Raw genomic sequence first — 21,552 nt, forward strand, 5'->3', positions numbered from 1 at the left:
CATAAACAGAAGAATCCGACCAGTAATGGACCCAGCGACTACGGATTCTCGCAACACTGCCGTCGAGATCAGGGAGCAATGCTCGGCAGACACGAGCAGGAATTGTCTGCTGCTCGTCATGCCGTTGAGACCCTGTCCGCTCAGGTCTCCGATCTCCAGACAGTCAGAGTCTTCGTCTCGTGCCACCAGCTACTTCCTGGTCTTCCGAGTCTCCGGAACCTAGGGTTAATAACCCACCATGTTACTCTGGGCAGCCCACTGAGTGTCGCTCCTTTCTCACCCAGTGTGATATTGTGTTCTCTCTCCAGCCCAACACATACTCAAGAGAGAGAGCTCGGATCGCTTACGTCATTTCACTCCTTACTGGTCGGGCTCGGGAGTGGGCACAGCTATCTGGGAGGCAAGGGCTGAGTGTTCTAACGTTTATCAGAACTTTAAAGAGGGAGTGATACAGGTTTTTGATCGTTCATTTTGGGAAGGAGGCTTCCAGGGCCTGGCTTCCCTATGTCAAAGTGATCGATCCATAACGGATTACTCTATAGAGTTTCGCACTCTTGCTGCATCCAGTGACTGGAACGAGCCGGCGTTGCTCGCTCGTTTTCTGGAGGGACTCCACGCTGAGGTTAAGGATGAGATTCTCTCCCGGGAGGTTCCTTCCAGCGTGGACTCTTTGATTGCACTCGCCATCCGCATAGAACGACGGGTAGATCTTCGTCACCGAGCTCGTGGAAGAGAGCTCGCGTTAACGGTGTTTCCCCTCTCCGCATCTCAACCATCTCCTCCCACCGGCTCAGAGACTGAGCCCATGCAGCTGGGAGGTATTCGCATCTCGACCAAGGAGAGGGAACGGAGAATCACCAACCGCCTTTGCCTCTATTGCGGTTCTGCTGACATTTTGTCATGTCATGTCCAGTAAAAGCCAGAGCTCATCAGTAAGCGGAGGGCTACTGGTGAGCGCTACTACTCAGGTCTCTCCATCAAGATCCTGTACTACCTTGTCGGTCCATCTACGCTGGACCGGTTCGGCTGCTTCCTGCAGTGCCTTGATAGACTCTGGGCTGAGGGTTGTTTTATGGACGAAGCATGGCTCGGAAACATGACATTCCTTCAGACAGTTAGGAAGCCCACGCCCATGTCGCCTTAGATGGTAGTCTTTCTCCCAGTATCAGATGTGAGCACTACCTTTAACCCTCACAGTATCTGGTAACCACAGTGAGACCATTTCCCTTTTGATTTTTCGTTCACCTTTTACACCTGTTGTTTTTGGTCATCCCTGGCTAGTATGTCATAATCCTTCTATTAATTGGTCTAGTAATTCTATCCTATCCTGGAACGTTTCTTGTCATGTGAAGTGTTTAATGTCTGCTATCCCTCCTGTTTCTTCTGTCCCCTCTACTCAGGAGGAACCTGGTATTTGACAGGAAGTGCCGGAGGAATATCATGATCTGCGCACGGTCTTCAGTCGGTCCAGACCAGCTCTCTTCCTCCTCACCGGTCGTATGATTGTTTGTATTGATCTCCTTCCGGGGACCACTCCCCCTCAGGGTAGACTATACTCTCTGTCGGCTCCCGAACGTAAGGCTCTCGAGGATTATCTGTCTGTTTCTTCGACGCCGGTACCGTGGTGCCTTCTTCCTCTCCCGCCGGAGCGGGGTTTTTCTTTGTTTAGAAGAAGGACCGTACTCTGCGCCCCTGCGTGGATTATCGAGGGCTGAATGACATTAACGGTTAAGAATCGTTATCCGCTTCCCCTTATTTCGTCAGCCTTCGAGATTTTGCAGGGAGCCAGGTTCTTTACTAAGTTGGACCTTCGTAACGCTTACCATCTCGTACGCATCAGAGAGGGGGACGAGTGGAAAACGGCGTTTAACACTCCGTTAGGGCATTTTGAATACCGGGTTCTGCCCGTTCGGTCTCGCTAATGCTCCAGCTGTCTTTCAGGCATTAGTTAATGATGTACTGAGAGACATGCTGAACATCTTTGTTTTCGTTTACGCTTGACGATATCCTGATTTTTTCACCGTCACTCGAGATTCATGTTCAGCACGTTCGACGTGTACTCCAGCGCCTTTTAGAGAATTGTCTCTACGTGAAGGCTGAGAAGTGCGCCTTTCATGCTCCTCTGTCACATTTCTCGGTCTGTTATTTCCGCTGAAGGCATTCAGATGGATCCCGCTAAGGTCCAGGCTGTCAGCGATTGGCCCGTTCCTAAGTCACATGTCGAGTTGCAGCGCTTTCTCGGTTTCGCTAAATTTCTATCGGCGTTTCATTCGTAATTTTCGGTCAAGTGGCTGCCCCTCTCACAGCTCTGACTTCTGTCAAGACTTGCCTTTACACCTTTCACGAGCCATCTTTACCCCGCGGATCCGGGATGCACCCCCCACACCCCCCACACACTAATTAGCATACCTAGCATGCTTCAAAAAGTAGATAGTAGCATCTAAATATCATTAACAGCACAAGTCCAAGACACCAGATGAAAGATACAGATTTTGGAATAAGCCACCCATTTCAAGATTTTTTAAAATGTTTTGACAGGGAAAGCAAAATATGATAAATCTATTAGCTAAACACGTTTAGCAAAATAACAACCACTATTCTAACTCGCATCAGTTTCTACTCCTTCAGGTGCTATCACCAATTCGGCTCAACATAGATATTGATACCACTAACAAGAAAAAACCTCTTCAGATGACAGTCGATAACATATTCATGGTATAGGATAGTTTTTTTAGAAAAAAGTGCATATTCAGGTAGAAATCACAGTTTACAATTGCACCCACCATACACAATCGACTAGAATTACTAGATAGGAGCAACGTGTATGACCAATTACTCATCATAAAACATTTCATAAAACATAGCAAAGCATAGCAATGGAAGACCCAGTTCTTGTGATTTCAGACCATATTTCCAGATTTTCTAAGCGTTTACAGCCGAAAACACAATAAATCGCATAAGTTAGCATACCACATGAACAAACTGTACCAGAGCATCGATTCCAGCCAAAGAGGCTATAACGTAATCACCGCCAAAATATTTAATTTTTCACTAACCTTCTCAGAATTCTTCCGATGACACTCCTGTAACATCATTTTACAATATACCATATACAGTTGTTCGAAAAAGTGCATATTTAGCCATAACAAACCGTGGTTACACAAATAAAAATACTAGGAAATCAAGCCTCAATATGTCTGACGTCATCTATTAGAGTGATCTAGTTTAATTGAACGTAATCATATACTGACTAAAAAAACAGGGTTGACAGCAATCGGAAAGACAAATTATTCTTAATGCAACCGCGGATTTACATTTTTAAAATTATCCTTACTTTCAATACAGGGTTGGCCAAGTGAAGCTATACCAAACAAAATGGCGAATTTGCGTTTAAAATATTTCGACAGAAACACGTTTATCATATTAAATATTGCTTACTTGAGCTGTCTTCCATCATATTCTTGGCACATGTATCCTTTCTATGTTATAAACGTCTTTTTGGTCGATAGATGTCCTCTGTCTCTTCGAAATGTCCACCACCAACGACGACTCCCTAAAAACGTGTCCAAAACTTTCAGAAACGCAAACAAAGAGAATTCCTCAAAATCGCACTAAACGGATATAAATTGATATAAAACGGCTCCAAATTAACTACATTATGATGTTTTTAACAACTATAACGACTGAAAACATGACCGGAGAAATATTGCTGGTAGAAAAACGATTTGGAACGAGGCAGGTCCCGATGCCTTCACGCTTGAGGCGACAAGTTGAGAAAGGACGGTCTCTGTACATTTTTGTCATTTATAATGGCTGTGAACGTCCCATCGACTTCATTGAAAACGTGATGCGTACAGACACCCAGAGGAAGACGTAGGCAGTGTCGGTTCTTTCAGAGCATTCACTGTGGCCTTATAAACAGACCCAGATCAGAGGTAAAAATTTCTGAAATCTGAACCCTGTCATGAAAGTGCTGTAGAAATTGTTCTGTACCACTCAGAGACAAAATTCCAACTTCCTATAGAACTAGAAGGTGTTTTCTATCCAATAATAACAATTAATATGCATATTTACGATCAAGAAATTAGCACGAGCAGTTTAATTTGGAGACACAAAATATGCTAATGCGCGAACAGCCACCCCTATAGTTGCAAGAAGTTAATGGTCCGGTTCCCCCAGGGAGCTTTTGATCTCCTCAAGAAGCGTTACATCCCCCTATCCTGTTAGCTCCTGACGTCACTAAACAATTCATTGTCGAGGTTGACGCTTCAGAGGTGGGCGTGGGAGCCATTCGTCTCAGCGCTTCCATTCTGACGATAAGTCCATCCTTGCGCTTACTTTTCTCATCGCCTGCTCCGCATCGGAGCGCAACTATGATGGTCTGGCGTAACCGCGAAACTGCTCGCCATCCGCTTAGCCATAGGCGAAGGGCGACAGTGGTTGGAGGGGCGCGACCGTCCCTTTTGTCGTTTGGACTGACCATAAGAACCTTGAGTACATCCGTTCTGCCAAACGACTTAATGCACGTCAGCTCGTTGGGGCGTTGTTTTTCGCTCTTTCGGATCGTGCTATTCTATCGCCCGGAAATAAGAACACCAAGCCTGATGCCTTTATCCCGTCTCTTTAGTTCTTCTGTGGCTTCTCACCGAAACCCCGAGGATTTTAATATCCAGGAGTATCATTATTTGTTTAAGACTGGAATAAAGACTCTGTTTCTATTACGTCGCTTTTGGGTCCTCATTCACCAGCATAACATAATCGACATCATTGGTGCCCAAAGAGCAGTTAACTGCCTTGCTCAAGGGCAGAACGGCAGATTTTTTCACCTTGCCAGTTAGAGGATTTAAACTAGCAACCTTTCAGTTATGGGACCAACGCTCTTAACGACTAGGCTACCTGCCACCCATACTCTACTGTACTCGTGTGTATTTAAATAAACCACACTATCGTCTTGGATTTAGATTAGTATTGTCTTGATGTGGCATTAAACATTCTGTGGTTGTACAGAAGGTCTTTGTCTTCAAAGTCACATTCATTAGGGCACACAATTGAAAAACGAAAAGGTCTAGGTAGGCCCTCTCTATTTCAGTCTGTGTTCTTCTGTTTGGTGCCCGTTGAACACGACCCAGGTACTCAGTGCGGCAAGTTTGTGAAGACCCTCCACAAAACATTCCCCCAGTCCTAGACAACGTTTATCCCTGGCCTCATACAGTATATCTCAAACCTCCTTTCCTGTGTATCACTCGAAGACACAAAGGGCTCTTATTGTCAAGAAGACGCAAACCTTTCCCCATGGCTATTGAAAGAGCAGAGAAATATCCAGTATGATTCACCTATTGAAAAGCTCTCACATTACAGTGGTCTGTTTGTGTCTCCCATCCAAATATCTTGTCTAATGAACACAATGTGTCTATATTAGCAGGAGCTATTGATGTGGGCACCACACACCCTTTGTAATTGTTTTTATCGTACATTCTGGTAGCCGAAAGAGTTTCAATATGTAATATTTGTCCCTTGAAACATACTGCCGTATAAATAAATTAAACCGTGCATATGAATGCACAGATGTGGCGGTGAAGAGTCAGTCTGTTTTGTAAATGTCTATCTTTTCTCAGCAGTCAGGGTAAGTCCAGCCATTGGTATATTACGAGTCAGGATTTGACAGTGATGACTGTTGTGTATGATAAGCATTGATTATTGATCTGCATTTTAAGCCTGTACATTTCTTCCTATATCCCTTTTTCTGTCCCCCTCTTTGTAACATTTTATTTAAGTAGGCAAGTCAGTTAAGAACAAATTCTTATTTACAATGACGGCCTAGGAAGAGCCTTGTTAAAGAGCAGAACGACAGATTTTTACCTTGTCAGCTCGGGGATTCAATCTAGCAACCTTTTGGTTGCTGGCCCAACACTCTAACCACTAGGCTAGCTGCCACCCCTCTTTCAACCCTCTCTGTCTGTATCTCTCCTTCTTTCTGTTTCTCTCGCTCTCTTGCTCTCTCTCTCTCCACCCCCTCTCTGTCCCACCTCCTTTCTCTCTCCCTTCATCCCTCTCCATCTCTGCTTCCTCCCCTCCCTTCATCTCCCTCTCTCAGCGGCCTGTAAGGACCACCGGCGGGCTCTGGAGGTGTCCCAACACTCAGAGGAGATGGGGCTGATCCTGGGGGTGTGTGCTGGGGGCCTGGTGGTGCTCATCCTGCTCCTGGGGGCCATCATCATCATCATCAGGAAGGGGTGAGTCACTGGCGCACATTTTTATACCACTTCTCGGTCCTCACTCAGTTAGCCAAATAGTTAACTTTCCTCAGAGGCACAGGATTACCACACAGGGTGGTAAATAAGTTGTTTCCTAACTGACAATTCTCTGGACCACACAAACCATGCTTGTGTATCTGTAGAATGTTGATGCTATTCTTTAGATTCTACTCTCGAGTCTTCCCTAGAACTCGTATTTGCCTTTCCAAAGGGCCAGGTTGTTTTGAAGAGAGCACATGTGACAGGGAGGGAGAGAGAGAGAGGGGTACACCCTTATGGTGTATCAGAGGGACCACACCGCTCTCATCTGCAGGGCTCGTTTGAGTGTGAAATATTTAATTAAATGCAAATACAATTCAATTACTCACTTACTGTAATTACGCACGCCGGGCAGAAGCGTGACCCATAAATGAGAGGATAATTGGGAGGGAAAGCTGTGCTTTAGGAGATGATTAGCCTAGCCGCTAGCTCCCAAAGGTCTCACCTCCCCGCAGATGGTGACAACGAGAGGGTCGCCCCACACACCTTTATGGCAGCATATGACCCAGACGTTACACCCTACTCATATACTCCCTTTCACAGGAGTGACTTGACACTGCCCTGAGGGGAGTGTCTGGGTTTTGCCCGCTTTTTAATGGCCCACTCTATGATATTTAAATACATTTTTTTGTAATTATTGGGACAGTGAAGTTTTTTTCTTCTTTTGGCTGTATACTTGACACGTTTGGATTTGAAATCAAACAATTTGAGGGTATTTTCATCTATATCGGGTGAACCGTTTAGGAATTACAGCAGTTTTTGTACATAGTCCCCCCATTTTAGGGGAGCAAAAGTATTCAGACAAATTCACTTGTGTTAAAGTATATGTGTCTTAAAGTAGTAAAAAATAAGTATTTGCATTTTCAAATTCATAGTATGCAATCTTGTGACTACAAATTTGTCGGATGCATTTGCTGTTTGTTTTGGTTGTGTTTCAGATGATTTTGTACCCAATAGAAATGAATGGTAAACAATTTGTCACTTTTATTGAATATAAGAATAGAATATGTTTCTAAACACTTCTACATGAATGTGGATGCTACCATGATTACAGATAATCCTAAATGAATGATGAGTGAGAAAGTTACACATGCACAAATATCATACCCCCAAGACATGCTAACCTCCCACCATTACAATAGCAGGGGAGGTTAGCATTTTTGGGGGGGTATAATATTTGTGCTTCTGTAACTTTCTGCACTGTAATCTCATAGTCATTGTTTGATTACAAGTCCAAACTTTTGGAGTATAGAGCCAAAAGACAAAAAATGATTCACTGTACCAATAAGAGCACTGTATATACCCCTAATTCTTGAGAAATATATAAATGCCTCATGAGCTTAGTTACATTTACATTTACATTTAAGTCATTTAGCAGACGCTCTTATCCAGAGCGACTTACAAATTGGTGCATTCACCTTATGATATCCAGTGGAACAACCACTTTACAATAGTGCCCATCTAACTCTTTTAAGGAGGGGGGGGGGGTTAGAAGGATTACTTTATCCTATCCTAGGTATTCCTTAAAGAGGTGGGTTTCAGGTGTCTCCGGAAGGTGTGATTGACTCCGCTGACCTGGCGTCGTGAGGGAGTTTGTTCCACCATGGGGTGCCAGAGCAGCGAACAGTTTTGACTGGGCTGAGCGGGAACTGTACTTCCTCAGAGGTAGGAGGCGAGCAGGCCAGAGGTGGATGAACGCAGTGCCCTTGTTTGGGTGTAGGGCCTGATCAGAGCCTGAAGGTACGGAGGTGCCGTTCCCCTCACAGCTCCGTAGGCAAGCACCATGGTCTTGTAGCGGATGCGAGCTTCAACTGGAAGCCAGTGGAGAGAGCGGAGGAGCGGGGTGACGTGAGAGAACTTGGGAAAGTTGAACACCAGACGGCTGCGGCGTTCTGGATGAGTTGTAGGGGTTTAATGGCACAGGCAGGAGCCCACCAACAGCGAGTTGCAGTAATCCAGACGGAGATGACAAGTGCCTGGATTTGGACCTGCGCCGCTTCCTGCGTGAGGCAGGGTCGTACTCTGCGAATGTTGTAGAGCATGAACCTACAGGAACGGGTCACCGCCTTGATGTTAGTTGAGAACGACAGGGTGTTGTCCAGGATCACGCCAAGGTTCTTAGCACTCTGGGAGGAGGACACAATGGAGTTGTCAACCGTGATGGCGAGATCATGGAACGGGCAGCCTTCCCCGGGAGGAAGAGCAGCTCCGTCTTGCCGAGGTTCAGCTTGAGGTGGTGATCCGTCATCCACACTGATATGTCTGCCAGACATGCAGAGATGCGATTCACCACCTGATTATCAGAGGGGGAAAGGAGAAGAATAATTGTGTGTCGTCTGCATAGCAATGATAGGAGAGACCATGTGAGGATATGACAGAGCCAAGTGACTTGGTGTATAGCGAGAATAGGACAGAGCCCTGGGGGACACCAGTGGTAGAGCACGTGGTGCGGAGACAGATTCTCGCCACGCCACCTGGTAGGAGCGACCTGTCAGGTAGGACGCAATCCAAGCGGGCCGCGCCGGAGATGCCCAGCTCGGAGAGGGTGGAGAGGAGGATCTGATGTTCACAGTATCAAAGCAGCCGATAGGTCTAGAAGGATGAGAGCAGAGGAGAGAGAGTTAGCTTTAGCAGTGCGGAGCGCCTCCGTGACACAGAGAAGAGCAGTCTCAGTTGAATGACGAGTCTTTAAACCTGACTGATTTGGATCAAGAAGGTCATTCTGAGAGAGATAGCAGGAGAGCTGGCCAAGGACGGCACGTTCAAGAGTTTTGGAGAGAAAAGAAAGAAGGGATACTGGTCTGTAGTTGTTGACATCGGAGGGATCGAGTGTAGATTTTTTCAAAGGGGTGCAACTCTCGCTCTCTTGAAGACGGAAGGGACGTAGCCAGCGGTCAAGGATGAGTTGATGAGCGAGGTGAGGTAAGGGAGAAGGTCTCCGGAAATGGTCTGGAGAAGAGAGAGGGGATAGGGTCAAGCGGGCAGGTTGTTGGGCGGCCGGCCGTCACAAGACGCGAGATTTCATCTGGAGAGAGAGGGGAGAAAGAGGTCAAAGCACAGGGTAGGGCAGTGTGAGCAGAACCAGCGGTGTCGTTTGACTTAGCAAACGAGGATCGGATGTCGTCGACCTTCTTTCAAAATGGTTGACGAAGTCATCAGCAGAGAGGGAGGAGGGGGAGGAGGGGGAGGAGGATTCAGGAGGGAGAAAGGTGGCAAAGAGCTTCCTAGGGTTAGAGGCAGATGTTTGGAATTTAGAGTGGTAGAAATGGCTTTAGCAGCAGAGACAGAAGAGGAGAATGTAGAGAGGAGGGAGTGAAAGGATGCCAAGTCCGCAGGGAGGCGAGTTTCCTCCATTTCCGCTCGGCTGCCCGGAGCCCTGTTCTAACCCCAGATTCAGAGTCTGGTCTATGCTTATTCAGAAATAGGTGGACATTCTCCAATTCGGTAAAGAGGGTTGTTGAGAGTTTCCAGTCCAGCTGAACAGGCATTATACATTTAATTTATTTTCATTTAACCTTTTTTTAACCGCGTTAGTCTCATTGAGATTATAAAACGATTGTTCAATTGAGACCTGGCCAATATAGCAGCACATTCATTTTCATACAAAGACACATTTACAAATAAAACACAAAGCACGACAGTTAAAAAAAACATACATTTACACATTGAGCAGGCATGTTGTAGGGAGAACTCAGTTCATACGTTTCTAGTCTGTTAAAGCATCAGTTAACCCCCAACAACTGCTCCCCGGGCACCGATGATGTCGATTAAGGCAGACCCTGCACCTCTCTGACTCAGAGGGGTTGGGATAAATGCGGAATACATATTTTGGTTAAATGCATTTGTTGTGCAACTGACTAGGTAACCTCTTTCCCTATATGTAGCCTATTAATACCCTTTCAGTGATACCCATCCCGGATCCGGGAGCATCCTCATCAAAAAAGCTGACTAGCATAGCCTAGCCTAATGGGACGGGATATAATATAATATAATTTCATGAAATCACAAGTCCAATAGAGCAAATGAAAGATAAACATCTTGTGAATCCAGCCATAATTTCGATTTTTTAAATGTTTTACAGCGAAAACACAATATGTATTTCTTATAGCTAACCACAATAGCCAAACACACAACGGCATGTTTTCACCATGTTTCCACCGCATAGGTGACTTTCACAAAAACCCAGAAATAGAGATAAAATTAATCACTAACCTTGAACAACTTCATCAGATGACAGTCTTATAACATCATGTTATACAATACATTTATGTTTTTGTTCGAAAATGTGCATATTTGAGGTATAAATCGTAGTTTTACATTGCAGCCACCATCACAAATAGCACCAAAGCAGCCAGAATAATTACAGAGAGCAACGTGAAATACATAAATACTCATCATAAAACATTTATGAAAAATACATGGTGTATAGCAAATGAAAGATAAACATCTTGTGAATCCAGCCAATATTCCGATTTTTTTAAGTGTTTACAGCGAAAACACAATTTATATATTTCTATTAGTCTCACCACAATAGCCAAACACACAACGCCATTTATTCACCGCCAAAATAGCTTTCACAAAACCTAGCAATATAGATAAAATTAATCAGAAATTAAACTCATCATAAACTTTACTAAAAAAATACATGTTGTACAGCAAATGAAAGATACACTGGTTCTTAATGCAACCACTGTGTTTAGATTTTTAAAAGAACTTTAGTACAACATACAGCATGCAGTATTGTGAGACGCGCTCACATATTCTCCGCCTTGTTGGAGCCAACATTTACCACAAAAAACGAAATAACATCATAAATATTCTCTTACTTTTCCTGCATCTTCCATCAGAATGTTGTGCAAGGTGTCCTAGGTCCAGAACAAATCGTTGTTTGGTTTTAGAATGTCCATTTCTTCTGTCGAATTAGCAACTTTGGCTAGCATTGTGGCGCGAACATGCCCATCAACTCTTGGCGCTTGGAAAGAAAAATTCCCAAATTCCCAATAAACGTCGAATAAACTGGTCAAACTCGGTTGAAAATCCTACTTTATGATGTTCTTCTCTATGTATCCAATAAAATGAGAGCCGGAGCAATTCGTAGTGTATACGAACGCTTTTCAGAAGACAATGGAGTTCCCTGCGCGCCGTCGAAAACTGACAAAAGACCGGACCTGCCACTCCAAAAGCTCTTATTCGGCCTCACATCAAGCTAGACACCCCATTCAACCTTCTACTGCCTGTTGACATCTAGTGGAAGGCGTATGAAGTGCATACAGATCCATAAATAAAAGCCAGTTGAATAGGCAGGCCCTGACACAGAGCCTTGTTTCAGATTTTTCACTTCCTGTATGGAAGTTTGCTGCAAATGATTCTGTTTTACTCACAGATATAATTCAAACAGTTTTAGAAACTTCAGAGTGTTTTCTATCCAATAGTAATAATAATATGCATATTGTATGATCTAGAACAGAGTACGAGGCCGTTTCATTTGGGCACGATTTTTTCCAAAGTGAAAACAGCGCCCCCCTATTCACAAGAAATTAAAATACACTATATATACAAAGGTATGTGGACACCCCTTCAAATTTGTGGATTTGTCTATTTCAGCCATACCCGATGCTGACAGGTGTATAATATTGAGCACATAGCCATACAATCTCCATAGACAAACATTAGCTGTAGAATGGCCTTACTGAAGAGCTCAGTGACTTTCAACGTGGCAYCGTCATAGGATGCCACCTTTCTAGCAGTCAGTTTGTCAAATTTCTGCCCTGCTAGAGCTGCTCTGGTCAACTGTATGTTCTGTTATTATGAAGTGGAAACGTGTAGGAGCAACAATGGCTCAGCTGCGAAATTTTAGGCCACACAAGCTCACAGAACAGGACCGCCAAGTGCTGAAGCGCATAGACGTCTGTCCTCAGTTGCAACACTCACTACAGAGTTCCAAACAGCCTCTGGAAGCAACGTCAGCACAATAACTTAGTTGGGAGCTTCATGTAATGGGTTTCCATGGCCGAGCAGTAAGCCTAAGAGCACCATGCTCAATGCCAAGCATCGGCTGGAGTGGTGTAGAGCTCGCCGCCATTGGACTCTTGAGCAGTGGAAAAGCGTTCTCTGGAGTGATGATTCACGCTTCACCATCTGGCAGTCCAACGGACGATTCTGGGTTTGGCGGATGCCAGGAGAACGCTACCTGCCTGAATGCATAGTGCCAACTGTAAACTTTGGTGGAGGAGGAATAATGGTCTGGGGCTGTTTTTCATGGTTCAGGCTAGGCCCCTTAGTTCCAGTGAAGGGGAATCTTAATGCTACAGCATACAATGACATTCTAGACGATTCTGTGCTTCCAACTTTGTGGCAACAGTTTGGGGAAAGCCCTTTCTTGTTTTAGCATGACAACGCTCCCATGCACAAAGTGAGGTTCATACAGAAATGGTTTGTCGAGATCGGTGTGGAAGAACTTGACTGGCCTGCACAGAGCCGTGACCTTAAGCTCATCTAACACTTTTGGGATGAATTGGAACGCAGACTGCATGCCAGGCCTAATCGCCCAACATCAGCGCCCGACAAGCAGGTGTCCACATACTTTTGGTTATGTTGTGTATCTAGGCCTATGAAAAATATGTCTAATTTTATATGAAGTCGAGTCTCAAGTCATATGACTCGAGTCCACACCTATGGCATGCACAACACTGGAGAAGAAACTAAGCCACCATGAAGTTTGCTTTTAGCGGCATGATTGCTACATTTGCTCTGACAGGAAGTGACATGGTTTACTCGTTAAAGGGGAAAACGTTGACATATTCAATTAGAGGCTGGTCTAGCTGCTTTGGCTGTGGTTTGGTCCTGCAACCTCCTACTTTTCCATTGTTTTGCCAATCGATCATTCACATGCTTGTGCTCTCTCGCTGCCAATGAAGAGTTTCAGTGGCCAAATAAAACTGTTGCTCTCTCTATCCCCCTCTCCCCTCCCCCTCCCTCTCCCTCTCTGTGTGTTTGTAGGAAGCCAGTGAACATCAATAAGACACCCATAACGTACCGTCAGGAGAAGAGTAACATGGGTTCGATGGAGCGCAGTTTCACTGACCAGAGTACCCTGCAGGAGGATGAGCGTGTGGCCCTCTCTGCAGCACGCATGGCACACACCTGCAGCATGCGCGGTAAGACACACATACACAGGTATAAGCACACACACCTGCAGTATGTGCTTTCAAATAAAAACAAGACACCTGTAATCAAACTATGATTCATTCGTGGAAAACCTGAGGTCTAAAGTTTTTCCCAAAATGTTAATCAAACGCTCCCACAATATTGTGTGTGAACTTATACTCCGACAAATCCATTTAGTCCATTTAGAAAGCTTCATATACCTCAGAAGCAGCTATGCTCCCTGCAGCAGATCCACAGTGTAATAAGATACAAGAACAATACAATTGCAAACAGAAGTGAAACACCTTCAGGCAAGAAAATTATTTGTGATTCTAGTTGTCTTCCTTCTCATCTCGATATCTTGAAATATTAAGGTGCTTAAATCTTCTGTCAATGGGGGGGCCATTTTCGACTTTGTAAAAATTTCGTTCCAAATTAAACTGCCTCGTACTCAATTCTTGCTCGTACAATATGGATATTATTATTACTATTGGATAGAAAACACTCTCTAGTTTCTAAAACCGTTTGAATTATATCTGTGAGTAAAACAGAACTCGAGTTGGAGCAATCTTTCTGTCAGGAAGTGAGAAATCTGAAATTGGGAACTCTGTTCCTGGGTCAGTTAAATAATTGGAATTATTCTATTGGTCGACAAGCACTGCATGCGATTTCCCCTAGATGTCAGCAAGCGTTGAGAATTGGAATGGGGTTGCTAGGCAGATCTGAGGCAGTATAAATAGGCTTGGCACGAGGGGTGCACCCTTTTCATCGTTCGCCATGACGCAAGACAGACCTCAGGATGGCATTCTGAGAAGCTCACGTTATCGGCGTTAGATATATCCGGCTCTGATTTTATTCGATATAGGTGTTAGAAACATCATAACGTAGTTATTTTAAACCGAGTTATATCAGTTTACATGAGTATATTGCGATTTTTGGAATTTTCTTTGTCCTGCGTTTTGAAGAGTTGGGCATGTTTGGGCCACATAGCTAATGTTTGCTGCTAATTCACGGTTGAAGACAACATTCTACAGCCGAGCAACGATTATTATGGACAAAGGACACCTTGCCCAAGATTCTGATGGAAGCTCAACAAATAGTAAGAAGTCTTTATGCTGTTAATTTGTATTTATGTTGAAAAATGTTAAACAATAATTCCGCCATTAATTTCGGCACGGTCTCGCTGTAACGCACGTTGTATGTCGTAGTAACGTTAATTTAAAAAATCTAACACAGCGGTTGCATTAAGAACTAATGTATCTTTCATTGCTGTCCAACCTGTATTTTTTAGTCAAGTTTACGATTAGTTATTGATTAGATTAGGTGCCTCTCCAAGATGGCGCCGGACAGATTGCTTGAAGTTTGGCTACTAATCACATTGTATACCCACGATTTGTGCCGCTACATATGCACATTTTCGAACAAACCCTATATGCATTGTGTAATATGATGTTACAGGACTGTCATCTGATGAAGTTTATGAAGGTTAGTCAAAAATTATATATCTTTTGCTGGTTTGTTACGATCGCTAACCTTTGCAGCTGGTAAGTGGCTTGTGTTTCTGGCTATTGTGGTAAGCTAATATAATGCTATATATTGTGTTTTCGCTGTAAACACTTAAAAAATCGGAAATATTGGCTGGATTCACAAGATGTTTGTCTTTCATTTGCTGTACACCATATATTTTTCAGAATTGTTTTATGATGAGTATTTAGGTATTTGACGTTGGTCTCTGTAATTATTCTGGCTGCTTCGGCGCTATTTCAGATTGCAGCTGCAATGTAGAACTGTGATTTATACCTGAAATATGCACATTTTTCTAAAAAACATATGCTATACAATACAGATGTTATCAGACTGTCATCTGATGAAGTTGTTTCTTGGTTAGTGCTATTTATATCTTTATTTGGTCGAAATTGTGATAGCTACCTATGCAGGAAAAAAATGGTGGAGAAAAAAAAGTTGTGTCTTTTGCTATGGTGGTTAGCTAATAGAAATACATATTGTGTTTTCCTGTAAAACATTTAAAAAATCAGAAATGATGGCTGGATTCACAAGATGTGTATCTTTCATTTGTGTGTCTTGGACGTGTGATTTCATGAACATTTTATTATATGATATCCCTGTGGCTTTAGGCTAGGCTATGCTAGTCAGCTTTTTTGATGGGGGGGATCCCGGATCCGGGTTTGTGACTCGTTAGAGGATAACAGAGAAGGAAGGAAAAATCATCTTGTTCCTTAAAGTTTCCTTAACTTTAACTTCCGACTAGAATATGTGGACATCTATAAGTACCTAGGTGTCTGGCTAGACTGCAAACTCTCCTTCCAGACTCATATCAAACATCTCCAATCCAAAATCAAAGCAAGAATCGGCTTTCTATTCCGCAACAAAGCCTCCTTCACTACGCCGCCAAACTTACCCTAGTAAAACTGACTATCCTACGATCCCGACTTCGGCGATGTCTCTACAAATAGCTTCCAATACTCTACTCAGCAAACTGGATGCAGTTTATCACAGTGCCATTCGTTTTGTTACTAAAGCACCTTATACGACCACCACTGCGACCTGTATGCCCTAGTCGGCTGGCCCTCGCTACATGTTCGTCGTCAGACCCACTGGCTCCAGGTCATCTACAAGGCTATGCTAGGTAAAGTGCCGCCTTATCTCAGTTCACTGGTCACGATGGCTACACCCACCCGCAACACGGCGTCCAGCAGGTGTATCTCACTGATCATCCTAAAGCCAAAACCTCATTTGGACGCCTTTCTTCCAGTTCTCTGCTGCCTGCGACTGGAACGAATTGCAAAAATCTCTGAAGTTGGAGACTTTTATCTCCCTCAACAACTTTAAAAATCTGCTATCCGAGCAGCTAACCGATCGCTGCAGCTGTACATAGTCCATCTGTAAACTACCACCCAATTTACCTACCTCACCCCATACTGCTTTTATTTATTTACTTTTCTGCTCTTTTGCACACCAGTATCTCTTCTTGCACTGATCATCTGATGATTTATCACTCCAGTGTTAATCTGCTAAATTGTAATTATCTGATTTATTGCCTACCTCATGCCTTTTGCACACATTGTATATAGATTTCTCTTTTTTCTACCATGTTATTGACTTGTTTATTGTTTACTCCATGTGTAACTCTGTGTTTGTCTGTTCACACTGCTATGCTTTATCTTGGCCAGGTCGCAGTTGCAAATGAGAACTTGTTCTCAACTAGCCTACCTGGTTAAATAAAGGTGAAATAAAAAAATAAAAAATAAAAAAATAAAAATAAAAAAAGGCAGTTGCACAAAACATTTAAGGTGAATTTCCCCCTTAAATTAGCTACTGTAGTTACTGAACTAAATAATGGAGGGTGCACAATCCATGGCTACAAAGCTAACTGGCTAGTCTATCTTTAGCTGGGGGATTCTGCAACTTCGGGCACTTTGGGGAAGCTTTCAGAAATGAAAACTTATTGAAACACCATTTTACCACAATTATAATAGTTTTTGGTTTGTCTAGAAATAATATCTGATAATGGCAGTGATCGTAGTATTCCGGAATGTATATATTTTTGTAATTTTTCTCAGACAGCCATAGACAAATGCCATTTTGATCACGTCATTAAACATCAGTTTTAGTTGAAAATTCAATATCATACAATTAATTTGTATCACATTAATTTATACATCTACATACCACGAATTAAAGATATTATCATCTGTTTGGAAATGACTGACAATAAAAATGTTCTCTACACAAGTAATATTTACCTAGATTTAGGTTAAATTAGACGGCTGCCTATTTGTTCAGCATTTTTTTAATTTACAGAGCGACATAAACATGGGCCTTTCTTACAGTATTCTCCTTGTACATCAAGTCAGAACCGTATAATAAATAACGTGGGCACATAAGCAGACAATGAAAGCTCTTACAATATTCAATCATTACATTTCTCTATAGGCTACATGTGCACTACCAAGTCCGAACAGTAAACTACACAACTTAATGCATGCTATAATTCTGCCAAGCACGTACCTATTGTCCTCCTTTTGTCGGTTGTGAAGTTCGTCTCTATGCGGTGTGTAGTTGAGCCACAACATTTGATTTCCCCAGTAATCAGAGTTTAACAGCGTTTTCTACTGTATATGTGATGCACAATTCTCATGTTTTGAAACCCTTTCAGACAGATGTTTTAAATCCTTAAACCCAGACTTGGACCACACACCCTCTCCACTGAATAACAGGCAGGTGACGTGAAATAGTGATTGCTACTGTAGATATAATGTCATGTCATTGTATCTGTGGCCAATGACCTTGAGCCTTCTTGGATGGGCACTTGTAACCCAAGGGGCTAAAATGTTCGAGCTCTAACCTCAGACTTGGGGGTGACGTACTGCCCCATGAGTGATAGAAAACTTAGCCAATCATGACAGAAAACTGAGCCAATCAGGCGCAACGCTCTGTATTTTCTGCTGGCTTGCCCCACCACCACAGAAAGCACTGAGCTAAGCTGAAACACCTGCATTTTGGAGCTGCCTTACTCAAGAAAGCAAAAAAAAAGACCATGTTTGTTTGCGGCTTTATTAACTCAATGACATTTGTTTTACATTGTTTGCAGTCTGATATGTGACGTGTATTAATGCCAAAATAACAAAGCAAAACAGGAAAAAAATCTACCCCCCCCAAAATGTACCTCAAAATGTGGGGCTCAAAACAGGTGGGGCAGATGACGGGTCACCACTGAGCCTATGGAATATTGACTGGCATTGACATCAACAGGAGTTTCATATGAAAAATCAAGTTGCAAATTACTTAATTTCAGATACCACCTTTTGTGTGTAACTCTATGCCTAATGGTGCCCCCTTCCTTTGTCCTTCTCTCACAGGTGAGCAGTGTAGCTCAGTGAACGAGTCCAGTAGTCTTCTGGGGGGTTCGCCGCGACGCCAGTGTGTTCGTAAGGGCTCACCCTACCACACCGGTCAGCTCCACCCTGCTGTGCGCGTGGCTGACCTTCTCCAGCACATCAACCAGATGAAAACTGCAGAGGGGTACGGCTTCAAACAGGAGTACGAGGTAGGAAGTATAGGTACAGAGGCATGGTTGTGGCTGATGTGTGTTTGGATGGTATAATGGTGTATTGCCGGGGAAGGTGTGAGAAAATACAAGTTTGTAGTCATGTCATCATACACTATTTAGGGGTTTAAAATGTAGAATAAGTCATAATTTAAAAGTCAAAATTGTAGACAGGAGATTATGCATTTAGTAGTCAGATTGTGTGAAGTTATCACTCACATCCCAGTTCTTACAGATTGCAAAAATGTATGATCAGGGTTAAAAGACACTTCTTGGACCAAGTTCACTGTGAGACTATTAATAAATCATCATTGTCTGGAGCTCAAATAGCCCCTCTGTCAGAGTGGCTGTAGCTGATGAAGCCCCCCAATCCCCAGGGGTTCTCCAGACCAGGAGGCCATTTGTTTCCCAGCCCAGTGACTGCCAATTGTCTCAGCATCCGGGGCTCGGTAGCTCCCAACTCCTGGCTGACCTCCAGTACCACACTGAAAAAAGAAGATCCTCTGTACTCTGGTTAGAGGAGAATTCTTAACAGAGGTTTTTGGGCTTGTATAGGATGCCACCAAGTTGAAAGTGTTCTTAAGTCGTGCATGGCACAACGAGGGAGACATTTTGTGAAATCATTGCCTGCAATTAAGGAGAGAAGCCTTGGGGGACTTATAGGCTCTGTTCCAAACGTCTTTATGCATCAGGGAGTGTGTGTTAAGGAGAGTCTCCCTCGGTTCCATTATCTCCCGAGGGCACCCGAGTGGCGCAGACCCTGGTTTGATCCCGGGCTGTATCACAACCAGCCGTGATCAGGAGTGCCATAGGGCGGTGCACAATTGGCCCAGCATCGTCCGGGTTAGGGGAGGGTTTGGCATGGGTAGGCCATCATTGTAAATAAGAATGTGTTCTTAACTGACTTGCCTAGTTAAATAAAAGTTAAATAATTGAATATCTCTCGACATTCAGACTGTGGAACTGAGTCTGTACTTTACCATAGGTAGAGAGGGAAATGTTTTGTTTTGGGAGACAAGCAGATCTAAACCCATTTATTATTCCAGTACCTCTGTAAAGGCTGATTTCCATGGCTGTCTGGATGTGTCGGGCCACATTTTGGAGGGCACACAGCCCTGAAGCATTTCTCCCCGGTGGGATACTTCTCCATGATTAGGAAAAAGGAAAGTAGTCAAAACCGGTGGGCTGGTTGACACAGTAATATTGCACTGGGGGAGAAAAAAGAGAGCGATAATTTGTGAACACTGCAGCAAAATTATTCATAACACAGTTATGTAACGGCTCAGACTGTTCTTCACTGTATCTCGTCTTGTCTTTCATTCGAGTTTACTCTTAATTTTTTGTGTGATCCTCAGAACCAATTAACCCCTCCCTGCAACCCCCCCCCCGATCCATGGGCCTCACTCTCCAAGTCTATATTGGGGAAAGTGGGGGGGTTGGTGTAATCCTAGGCAGGGTTTGGGTGGTTACTCTCTCTCTGTGGGGAGTAGTGGGGTTGTAATCCCCTGCTCAGCATGCAGACTTGGATTCACCCACAGTCCCCTCTGGTGGCTGAACAACCACAGGTGTGTGTGTGTGTGGTGGGGGGGGGGACTTGGCCCCACACACTAGGGGAGACGAGTAGTTTGGCTGATGAGAGCATATAAGAGCTAGATCCCACTGCTGGGGTTGTCCTTGAGTCAGGACTGTCATGGGATGGCGATAGTGAAGCATGTTGATGGGAGGAGCGTGTTGGAACAGAGTGTATGGGATTCACTAGAGAGCTTCATGTTCACACACAGAGAGATCAAATTGTATTGTATTGGTCACATACATATGGTTAGCAGATGTTAATGCGAGTGTAGCGAAATGCTTGTGCTTCTAGTTCCGATCATGCAGTAATATCTAACAAGTAATCTAACAATTTCACAACAACTGCCTTATACACACAAGTGTAAAGGAATGAATAAGAATATGTTCATAAATATATNCCTGGTGGCTGAACAACCACAGGGGTGTGTGTGGGGGGAAACTTGACCCCACACACTAGGGGAGAGGAGTAGTTTGGCTGATGAGAGCATAAGAGAGCTGGATCCCGCTGCTGGGGTTGCCCTGGAGTCAGGACTGTCATGGGATGGCGATAGTGGGGCATGTTGATGAGAGGACAGGAGCATGTTGGAACAGAGTTGTGCATGGGGCTATGACTAGGCAGGACGTATTGAATTTTCTAGAGTTTTCTGTCTGTGTGTGAACATGAAGCTAAGGTTCCTCCACATGTTCTGCATGATCAGTTAATGTGAACAGGTAGCTACTTGTCATCTACGATGCTTTTGAACTCCCTTTCAGTTCGAATGGTCTTTGAATAGCACTACACCGTCATGATGTATGCATTGGCTCACTACTTGAACGATATTGCTCCAATTATACCCATTCATTTTCTATTTCCCCCTTACGTCGCTCAAACACAACAGACAACTGCAGATATAATGGTTTAGAAGAGACGCATTGTAAATATGTTTGACTCGATAGGGGAAGGGTGGTATTGGTGATAGTATCATTAACATATACTTCCCTACCCCTCCACAGAGCTTCTTTGATGGCTGGGACTGCACCAAAAATAAGGACAAAACTAAAGGGAGGCATGACACGTTGATGGGATGTAAGCCATCATGGACATGCCAGCCCTCTTGGGACGAATGCACTGATCACCGTAAGCAATATTGTCAATTGCAAATATGTGTTATATTCTTTTACATGAAAATATTGATATGTAGGTTCTTTTGGCCAGGTCTTCCATGTAAAATAGATATTTTTACCTCAGTGGAAGAACCTGAGGTAAAAATACAGTTGAAGTCGGAAGTTTACATACACTTAGGTTGGAGTTATTAAAACTCGTTTTTCAACCACTCCAAAAATTTCTTGTTAACAAACTATAGTTTTGGCAAGTCGGTCAGAACATCTACTTTGTGCATGACACAAGTAATTTTTCCAACAATTGTTTACAGACAGATTATTTCACTTATAATTCATTGTATCACAATTCCAGTGGGTCAGAAGTTTACATAC

General features: G+C 43.6%; 1 protein-coding gene across 1 annotated transcript in view; it reads left to right on the forward strand.

Annotated features, from left to right (window-relative positions):
* The window catches only part of LOC112068845 (receptor-type tyrosine-protein phosphatase U-like), a 313,338-nt gene that overhangs the window by 261,122 nt on the left and 30,664 nt on the right, over nt 1–21,552 (forward strand). Inside the window, 4 exon segments of the mRNA XM_024136057.2 lie at nt 6,095–6,233; nt 13,293–13,450; nt 18,320–18,507; nt 21,073–21,145. Coding sequence (XP_023991825.2) covers nt 6,095–6,233; nt 13,293–13,450; nt 18,320–18,507; nt 21,073–21,145 — 558 coding nt within the window.

Source organism: Salvelinus sp. IW2-2015, unplaced genomic scaffold (genome assembly GCF_002910315.2).
Source record: "Salvelinus sp. IW2-2015 unplaced genomic scaffold, ASM291031v2 Un_scaffold768, whole genome shotgun sequence".
NCBI lineage: Eukaryota > Metazoa > Chordata > Actinopteri > Salmoniformes > Salmonidae > Salvelinus > Salvelinus sp. IW2-2015.